General features: G+C 35.4%; 1 protein-coding gene across 1 annotated transcript; it reads right to left on the bottom strand.

The window, feature by feature from the left end:
* Positions 1 to 7,781: 7,781 nt before the first annotated feature.
* On the bottom strand, positions 7,782 to 9,488 carry LOC128241610 (somatostatin receptor type 4-like). Its single transcript, XM_052958620.1, has one exon. It carries the CDS (start codon positions 9,177 to 9,179, stop codon positions 8,049 to 8,051), a length of 1,131 nt encoding a protein of 376 aa, XP_052814580.1. The 5' UTR covers positions 9,180 to 9,488; the 3' UTR covers positions 7,782 to 8,048.
* Positions 9,489 to 11,309: the final 1,821 nt, after the last annotated feature.

The following is an 11,309-nucleotide window of genomic DNA, read 5'->3' as shown; positions in this document are numbered from 1 at the left end:
CGGCGTGATGATGCGTTTATGCTGTTTGAACGTTCGACCGTGATTTAAGGCTCATGCAGAATGGATGTTCGGGCTTAATTGTGCATTCGGGCAGTATAAACGTTCCAGCGCGATTTTACAAATCCATGAATCGTTTATATGAAACGTCAGGTTCTCTACATAGACCAGTACATTGGTAAAATGGATTACAAGCACGAAACAACAAAAATAAATATAACACTCTAAGCGAAGAATTTCATGATTTATAACTTTGGAGCTCACTCGATTGTGTATATTACTATTACACACCGAAACAAGCAATCATCATCCAGCTGTGTCGTAACCAATGAAAAATATAAACCACATCTTACTGGTCTTGTCTCCTGTTACGCAACTCACATTTAAATGTTACATGACAGACATTGTCCAATAGATGGTTCACAAAAGCGTTTGACATTTAAACAGGATTCGGAGCAGAAAAAATCCACAAAAAAAGCGGAACATTTATTTCAACATTTATATTTGACGAATCACTTCGAAGGACATTTGATATTCAAGTTACGAAATGGTAATTCATTTTTTTAAACTGTTTGAGTAATTTGTTCAGGTGAAATATTTTAGCATACAATTTACACGGTGGAGAACCCACGTGACTTATTTGGTAAAGTGCACGGCAACAAATGTCAACAAGTCTCGATTCAGGTAAGGTTTTTAAAGATAACTTTCTTAATATTTGTAGAATTTTTGTGAAATAAAGACCATAAACCCCGCATTTAAGAGCTCTATCCACGGTTATAAAGAACCTTCTCTAATATCCTAAAGTTTTCCTGAAAATCTTGACCAAATGGTTTCTCAGAGTTGAAATCTAAGGCAAAATACACGGCTTTTGACAAATCTATCGCTTTACTTCATGTAAGCCGTAAATAATTCATACACAAATCTTATTTTAAGCAATTTTATGTATTTTATAGTTTTCAGCGTGTATTGTTTAACTTCTAATTATTTCAAAGGTAAAAATGAACTAAACCCAAATTGATAAAGTACACGGTCATTTTAGGATGATAAAGTACACAGTCATTTTAGTTTATGTTTGAAAGTAGAGTGCGGTTTACAAACGAATAGTTATATCGGCTTTTTCTTTTCGTGAAGTTATAATGTATTGTGTTGAGTTTTTTATTTAAGTTGTATCAATAAATTTTGCATTATAACGCACACCTAAATAACTAAATACTTAGCAATCATATTTAATGAGGAGTTGAAAGATAGTCTATGGGATAATTTAAGAGAAAGTCTGCCATTATAAGTTCGATAACTTTTAAATATGCAGATCAATACAGAATCATACATACACTTCTTCAAAAATCAGATAGATTTACTTATAGATTATAATCTGGACTGACAGCGAATAAAACATCTCTGTAGTTAGCGGCCCGTTTGTGGTGATTATAAATTTCATGAATGTTCCTATTTTGATGTGATATAAAACAATAAAATAGGCACATCACAATTAGTTTATATATATTTCCACATTTAAAGCATATTGTCCAAACCTTTCAGGTAACACTGAATCTTTTATTTGGTTCAGTCTGAACAAATATTATCTGATCTACATCAGTAAAACTGCGGTCGTTCGAACAATACAGACAGGCACTCATTGTAGAGATGGAGGCTCGGAGTTAGATGGGAAACAGCAAGGAGGAATGAGAGCACACTATATTACCAACTTACAGGCTAGGACTAAGACTTGAACATCTAGATAAGAGCTGAGCATGGAACATTAGAATGTTCTAGACTAAAGGCTGAAATGTGACTACAAAATAATTGTGTTTTAAAGCTTTCTGAATTATATAAGATACATGCAGTTAAGAGTTTATAGGACATCAATGGGAAAATGACAACAATGCATCTCTAAACCTTGTGAAAATGTTTTATGCTCAATCCGTTTTCATACTTATTTTACACAGCAATTTTTTCAGTACTGTAAGACAAACGAACATTTTGAAAGAGCACCATTTGGTAACAGTACGTTTTGCTATTTATCTTAATAAAATGTTAAACTCATCAACACGTTATTTTAACTCGGCAACATACTGGAATGCACTTCTAACTAGACCATTGTGATATTTCAATATGTCCTGATTAGGTGTGTTTCGCCTTAACGTGCCTGCTAAGTCCAGATTTGAACTTGAATGCTGAGCGACACTGTAGACATTTGTGACGTGTCATTCGCCTGTGTCTAGTAGAAAACTGGTCACTGAGATTGGTCGTGTCACCCAATTTGAACCCACACACATCACAGGTTAGCTTCAATTGGCCGCTTTCGCGTCTTTCGTGTATCTTCAAGTCTTGCAAGAGCAGTTTTGTCACAATATTTGCAAACGTGCAACTTTGTCTCGCCGTGATTGCTGCACCTATAAAAAAGACATGTACTGTCACAAGTTAGTGAGAAATGCTGGCAATGTCAGTACTTGAATTTAATTTATAAAAAACACTATATTACTGCCACGCAATGAGTGTTTGATCGTGTAATCAGCATCATAAAACTAAATGACCCTGTCCACTGAAACACGGACCACATTATTATGTGAAAAACGCAACCCCTAAATAACGTTGAAAACACAGTCAGACGACGGCAAATCTTAACTTCTACACGAGGGGAGTCATAATAAAAGTATAACTGTTAGTATATTCTTATTTCTCTGCGAAAAAATAAAGCTAAAAACTAACCTGTGTCTGTGAAAACACTTTCCCGCAAAAACGATGGCAATTGACCAGAACGCCTTCTGTCGTGGTCTACTAGATGTTGTTTTTTTTATTTTGAAATTCCATTCCGCATTCTTTGCATAAAGTCGGAGTCTTCATATTCTAAAATGAAACAAATGTCACAAAATCACAAGTCTATCAAATCAGCTAGCAATCGAAGACATTAAAAGTACAAGAACACTTTTCTTTCTCAAAATTGACAAAATGAGGAGTTATTAAGCAGTTATGCCTTACTGTTTACCATGTATAATGAATACAAACACTTTTTACATATACGATACGAAAAAGGAGTGGAACACCCTTTACAAAAACTTCAAGTCCTTTATATGTCAATTGCGAATAAATTGTTAAAATACGGGCCTGAATTTTAGTGTGATAATACATGTTTCCATGATTCATGAAAATGAGCCCATCATTTAGGCGACTCCGTCGGTCTAACTGTCAAAACGCGTTCATTCTTCCATTGCCACTCCATTACAATGCGTCTTTTCAAACATGTTCAATAATGAATTTGAAGAATAGAAATAATAAATAAATTTATAATAACTCGTTTTAGCACCAGTCAGTGAAATAATGAGTATATACACTGAAGGTTGTAAACGACCGTGTACTTTATCAAACCTAAAATGTCCGTGTACTTTATCAAAATGGTTTTAGTTCATTTTAGACTTTGAAATAACTATAAGAAGTTCAACAATACACGCTGAAAACTTTAAAACACATAAAATTTGCTTAAAATAAGATTTGTGTATGAATTATTTACGGCTAGCATGAAGTAAAGCGATAGATTTGTCAAAAGCCGTGTACTTTGCCTTAGATTTCAACTCTGAGAAATCATTTGGTCAAGATTTTCAGGAAAACATTAGAATATTAGAGAAAGTTCTTTATTACCGTGGATAGAGCTCTTAAATGCGGGGTTTATGGTCTTTATTTCACAAAAATTCTACAAATATTAAGAAAGTTATCTTTAAAAACCTTACCTGAATCGAGACTTGTTGACATTTGTTGCCGTGCACTTTACCAAATAAATCACGTGGGTTCTCCACCGTGAATTTTTATAACATTTACACATGCCCATTAATCGAAATGAAATTCTTACAACATAAAACTTAACACTTAAAACATATTTTATTATAAGTTCTAGCTATGAAAAGAGATTAGTAAATACGAAAGACTTCTTTTATGATTATCGTTAAAGAACGAGATGTTATTTTAACTGCAGCAGTTAAAATTTTAGTTTGATAGTCTCACTGCTTTTATAGAGTTTTGTTTTTGTTTGGTGTATCGTTTCCTGTGTCGGATTTTACACCTTTTAAATGTCGTCATGGCGTTACTTTCATTGTCAGATTTTACAATTTACGCCAATTAAACTAACATTGTTCAGCTTATTCATTAACGAAGCAAATCAATTGATGAATTTCAGTGTAAGATCGAAAAAAAAAATATTAATCACAGAAAATTACAATTCTTTTGTGGCTTCAAACCTCGTGAAAACTTTCCTGTCTATTATCACTCGGTGTAATGAATTTTAGTATCACAGCGAAATTCAATAAATATCTTATATTTCGTTCATGCTTTTGGAAGACATATGGAGTTTTATTAGTGAAATAACTAAAGTGAAAATATCAGTTTGAAATCATGGTTAATAGGTCCGTGGTTAAATGAATGTTTCTTATCTGCTAAGGGCAGCAAACCAACTATAAATGAAAGCACAGATGGTGCTGAACGGCTTGAGCGACGACTCACTCACTCACTCACTCAATCATTAAGCTAATTTCACTGCTAGAGCAGTACAAAAGGGAAAAAATCACATTGAATTAAGTATGTACTGTATATCTGAGTTCCTTCCCCTGTTGTACCATATTTTTAGAATTAGTATGCAATCTTATTCCAATGAGGTCAATCCAGAACTGCCAGGAGTTTCCCTGTTTGTAGGAGTTTCCCCTTTCATATCCGTGTTTTATACGTGTTTTAACTGTAAATATACGCAAAATATTACACACTCTTACTTTTAACTAAACATGAACTTATTTTGTAAATCAAAAACTATTCCAGGTATGTTTCATGAATTGATTTTCATTGAATTCTGGTACATTCTAGCAACTCCATATGGACTCAATTGAATTTTTGCGGTCTATTACAAGAGTCTGGCACTAGCGCTCAAGCCTAAAAACATAACGACATTATGGTGTTAATGTTACGGAATAGTGAGTTAACCGTTTCCAACTTAAGTTGGATGACTTCACAAATATGGTCATGAAATAAAGCAATCTTAGGCCAACCAGAGTGACTTAGCATAAGTTAATACCACAAGAGTGTTTTTTGCAGTTAGTTTTACCACAGTGACTAAGACTAAGTTGATACAACCGGAGTGACTTAGCATAAGTTAATACTACCAAAGTGACTCAGCATGGGTTAAATCAACCAGAGTTACTTAGCATAAGTTCATATTACTTCCATCACAAGGGTTGTAAAATAAAAATAAAACAGCTTAAGTAAAAGTTCCTTAATTGGGCACACAAAAACATTATTGACTCAACCACTTTTAAATTTGTAGTAATTCCTGATATATTATTTTCAAAATTCCTTAAAGTAAATGCCTTTGTCAAAGAGTCATGGTTCTTGTAGTTCAGCATATAATAGATAACATAGCTATATAATTCAATTTTACTTCTATCAAAATGAATATTATTATTTTTTCCATATCCATATCCTGCAAGGCCCATTCGGCGAGTGCTCCGATAAGATTGTTAGTTATTTAAGTTTTTTTTGTAGCAAAGTGCACAGACAGAATGGTTAGAGCTACCCTGGTTCTTTAACGTGCACCAGTGTATAACAATGTCACACGAGGGCCCCCATTTAACGTCCCTACCGGAAGACGATTAAAATGTTTTAGTGATGCGCCGGGAATCGAGTCTGCCACCCCTGGATGACAATCAAGTCCGTTACCACTAGACCATGGTTCCGCCGCGTCGCAAAGAGGTGTGTACGCTTATTTACACTCGCACTCGGGTCTTGCCCATTCGGCGAATGCTCTGATATGATTGTGAGTCGTTTAAGATTGTTTGGAGCAAAGTGCACAGACAGAATGTAACCCTGGTTTTTTTTAAGTGCTTCAGTGTATAGCAATGTCACAATGGGCCCGCATTTAACGTCCCTACCGGATGACGATAAGTATTTTAGTGATGCGGCAGGGAACCCCTTGCTTGACGTGTAAAAAACCCATTAGATCACGGTTTCGCCGCATCGCGTAGCAAAGAGGGGTGTGGGGGGGGGGGTCAGCTTATTAAACCCTCGCCATCGGGTAATACCCATTCGGCGAGCACTAGCAAAGATATGATTTTAGACCCTTATATATGCTTTATGTTAACAGCTCATACGCATGCGCAGCAGGTGTGTCATTAATCAATTACCGAATATCTTGTTGTAGGCGTAGGTTTTTTTCCTAATTTTTTTACCAATCACATGCAGCAAGTGGTTTAGATACTCAGGCCATAGCAATTTTCGAGTACTTGATTTTTGAAGTAAAAATAAGAAATTTCTAAAAAAACGTATAATAAAAAAATGTTTGCATGTATATATTAGAGTTCATTTTGGCGATCTACAGAAAATGGAGAAGAGGCAGCTTATTGGGTGTTAATGGGATAATACTCGATTGTCATTTGCCCACAAATATGTGTGAACACCAAATTCTTTATTTACAGTGAATGCCATAGAAAACATATAAATAAATGAACTGGTGTTCGCACATATTTGTGGGCAAATGACAATCGACAATTTACCCCAATTTACCATGAAAATGATAATAAAGTAGATCTGACAGAAATACAGCATGTTTTCATAGGGCACATTTTGTCGGTCTACGTGAATCGTGGTGCCGTCTGCACTTGCGCAAATTAAGCTTTTACGTTTATACTTTAAAGTTCTCTATTTGATATACAATCAATCAAGAAAATTCAGTAACAAAATGTGCCTTGCTATGGCCTGAGTATCTAAACCACTTGCTGCATGTGATTGGTAAAAAAATTAGGAAAAAAACATGTGCAATCTTTTGTTGAACATTATGAATTAAGACTCAACGAGTTCTGTAATATGCAATCATACCTAGGTCATTTGTATAATCTAAATATCAAGAATTCGTTGATTTTTGAACGAAAATAACCATAAACGTCGATGCTTTTCCATTTTTGTACGAACATTTTATCCGTTATATTTGCTTTTATAAAAGATTCACGCGACAATTTACTATCGTCCGACACTCATTTAATGCAACTAACGCCTGTTTGACTTTCACGCCAAAATATCACGTAACTACACAAAGGGCGGAGCTAGTCTGAACACAAATTGAGTTAGTTAATTTTGGCTACAGAAAATGGTGCGAAATTTGTCGGCCGGCGGTCTCGATGCGCTCGTTTAATTGTCTGTAGGTTGCCAACATGGACTGTAACATATACTTGAAAACATATTTTTTTCAATTTACAAGATATTTCAGTGTTATTTCTTGAAACGTCGTATTTCGTTGAAACATGCATCTGCTCACACTGTGGGGGGGGGGGGTGATATCCTTATCAAGGAATGAGGTGTCAATATATTAAAGTCAAGTATAAACATTGAACCCCGAAAACGTGGTTGGTTTGTAAAGTGTAGAAAGAGCCTCATCATGGGTAACATTTGGGCCTAGTGGGCTCTGCGCCTGGTTCGGATGTAATGAATCGCCCCCAAGGCAGGCGCATATCCTCGACTTAGAACATCATCCTCTAGGCTGAATATCTGTTCATTCGTCCGCGTGCGTGCGGGGGTGCGTGCGTGTGTGTGTTATTTATATATTTATGCTTTCCAATTTACATTTTTTCGACCATTTCTTTGAATTTGGTACACTCGACCTTTTCTCGGTCTTTGATAATCACCTACGGCATCATCTTTGAACAACGTTAATAAACATTATGATATAAACGACATGTTTTATTGGGAGTTTCCTCAAGGATGGATTGGGACTTTGGTAAACTCAAGTATCGCAAGTTTTACGTTATAAGCGTTGATGTTTTATTGTAATTTGAAACATTTCAATTAAAATTTGAAAGACAATTACAGAAATTTATAAGACGCCTTATTAAGAATATAAATATAAATACATAATTATTATACAATATACATATAAAAGCTGTATAACAGCTAGACATTCAAAATATACTGGGTTTTGAATAGTATGCCCATAGCATAATAACGATACCATTTATATACACACTTAGTACTAAAGACAACATTCAAAAAGTGAATATTTAATTTGTCGTCTGCAGATTTTGAAGTTACACTACATCACTGATGCTGCTAATACAGCTTTCAATTGTACTTGTACTAGACGTACTGGCCTTCGGTCGTCGCTTATACTTTTCTAAAGTAACATTCCCCTCGTTAGTTGCACCACACAGTGTTTTCACATCGTTATCGCCTATGCATTTTGGATTCACACCTATCCCGCGGTTTTCTGACGACCGATCTCCGGATCGATCCCTGTCGCTCCTTTGGTTGTGAACAGCTATCTTACAAAACACTTTTTGCAAAGACTTCCTAACTCTTTGACTAAGAAATCCATACAGAATGGGATTTATGGAATGATTCACAAGGAATAAAATATCGGACACTCCTTTAAAATGCCGTAAAAACTCTTTAGATATATCCAGTCTTCTGTTCATGTTTATCGCTATTAGAATTTTGTTAATGAATCGCGGGAGAGGAAGCACAGTCGCTAAGATCACTACGAGGATCACAAGCTTGGACATGCGCCGTATATTCTTTATTTGGCGGTCGGTAGAATACGTGTTGGCACTTCTTCTTACCAGAATCACTTTCCTCCAATGAAGGATTGTAGTTACAGTGACTGGCATAATGTACACACAGGTCCATAAGATTAGCACATACTCGTGAGATTGCCATCCGGGGATGAGGTTATAGGCCATAAGAACTGACAAAGTTCCAACGAATGCCAAACTAAACAGCCATATCCAAAATGATGCCAACAGTATCCTTTTGATTGTCAGAATTAAATGAGACTTTATAGGGTACACCAACGTTATGTAGCGAATGACTGCCAACATGGCCACGTGTGTATTTGCTGCGGCCCATGCTGACGTTCGGATGCTGTAGTACCACTTGGTTCCTATAGCCTTGTCAGTGCCATTCTCACAAGTTGACACTCTAATCACCTCCTCAATGGGTTTTAGAAGTCTCAAGAAAAGGAAGATGGCATCAGAGACTGCCAGTCCTGCTATTCCAATAAGGGTGGGGTCATGCAGCCTTTTTTCTTTTACAACAATGTACACAATAAGCAAATTAGACACAACTCCCAACATAAAGGTGGTTTCAATCGCAGAGTATACACATTTGGTGTCACATATTCCACATTGTTTCATAACTGTTGTATTTGCATCTTTCTCCATGATGAATTTTCTATCAGCGTTCGCTTATGTCCATACAGTTGTTAATTCGGAGTGTTATATAATGTAGCCGCCGTGTTTACCTCCGTTTACTGCGAATAATTCGAGTTTAAACGGCAAAACCCCGTCACAGTTGTTAATTAAGATAAGCATTTACAATGACAAAGCAGTGTGTTACTTTTTAAGGATATAAATTATCCTAAATGAATCAAATTTGCATTTTCATCTACATCCTATACATTTATCTTCCGCCATGAATGACAATGCTCCAACCGGAATATTCTGACCCATAAATGACGAAGCTCCAACCGGAGTCTTCTACCATGGATCTGTATATATTGCACAATATTATGAATATTCAAGAGAATATCATATAAAACTGTGGCTGTCATATGATGGATTATAATTGCTTCTTTGACTTGAGCAAGGATTTCGCCTGAGGGAAGTATTTAATTAAAGGTTAAAGGCACAGCACACACCATTTTTACAAAAACACACCTCTGTTTTAGATTTAGAAAACTTGGTGAAAGGTATATATAAACTTGCGGTTTAAATATACATGGAAACCACAGGGACAAGCCCAGTAGACAAACAGAAAACGATAACTTTGCATTACACAATGTTTATTGACACCCTAACAGGTTGGGACTACCACATATGAACGGTCTGCTAGACAGGAAGTTCAGTATTATATAAAATATTATGATCAACTTAAATGATACCAAACACGAAACAATTCTGGTATATTATTCATAAAGTCCCAAGAATGTTAAATGTTATATGCTATGCAAAACAAACACTTACGTATCTTCCAAATGGTATTACGTTTACTTCATTCGGTCTAATTATATAAAACGCTACTGCAAGGGTTTCTAGCAGGTCCCACGTATGCTATAAATTGTCTGGTTTGTTAACTTCAGCAGACTTCTCCTTTTTCTGCATTTTTATATCGTGCAAAGTAAATTATAAACAAGCCAAGTATGGTGACAATAACCTAAATATGACGTTACAGCTTTTAAAAATTATACTTGATTGTATAATTGTTAAATACTAATTGTTTCTCAAAAACACCAAATACATGTACATGTGCTTGGCCTTTAGCTATGTCTTCTAGGTCACGTGGGCCAAACCAAATAGCTTTTAAAACCAACATCTAAACAAAACCCTTCCATGACGGAGCATCGTTTATACAGTGTCTGACAGATCGTTTATATTCTTGATTGCAGTCCTATTGCAAGCATCCTACTCAATTAGTGGCAACAAATACAATCCATGGCGACAAGAGACTTGAAAATGAATGTGTAAACGCAGCGTTTAATTTCCGGATACATTCACAATAATAACCACAAATATATACGTTTTATGAGTTTGGTGAAATATGAGACTCGAACAGTTGAGACTTTACACTGGAACTTACAGCAGCTATGAAAACAATGTCATCGAACCTTTAGTTTGTATTCTTCATTAACATTTATTAAAGTTGACTATACAAACTTAGCATTATTCCTTTATGTACGGTGGTAATACAGTAGGGAATGGTGTGTATCTGGTACGATGGTAATTAGAATATATAATAATATGTATCTGGTACGATGGTAATAACGTATGTAATGGTATGTATTTGGTATGATGGTAATATAAAGTATGTAATGGTGTGTATCTGGTACGATGGTAATATAGTGTGTAGTGGTATGTATCTGGTAATAACGTATGTAATGGTATGTATCTGGTATGATGGTAATATAAAGTATGTAATGGTGTGTATCTGGTACGATGGTAATATAGTGTGTAGTGGTATGTATCTGGTACGATGGTAATACAGTATGTAATGGTGTGTATCTGGTACGATGGTAATATAGTGTGTAGTGGTATGTATCTGGTACGATGGTAATATAGTGTGTAGTGGTATGTATCAGGTACGATGGTAATACAGTATGTAATGGTGTGTATCTGGAACGATGGTAATAAGGTATGCAATGGTATGTATCTGGTACGATGGTAGTAAAGTCTATAATGGTATATATCTGGTACGATGGTAATATAGTCTGTAATAGAATGTTTCTTGAACGATGGTAATAAAGTATGTAATATAATGTATCTGGTACGATGGTAATTTGCGACCAATGTTATTTT

Source organism: Mya arenaria, chromosome 7, assembly GCF_026914265.1.
Source record: "Mya arenaria isolate MELC-2E11 chromosome 7, ASM2691426v1".
Taxonomy (NCBI): Eukaryota; Metazoa; Mollusca; class Bivalvia; order Myida; family Myidae; genus Mya; species Mya arenaria.
The sequence above is the reverse complement of the archived record's forward strand: the minus strand, read 5'-3'. Positions and strand labels throughout refer to the sequence as shown.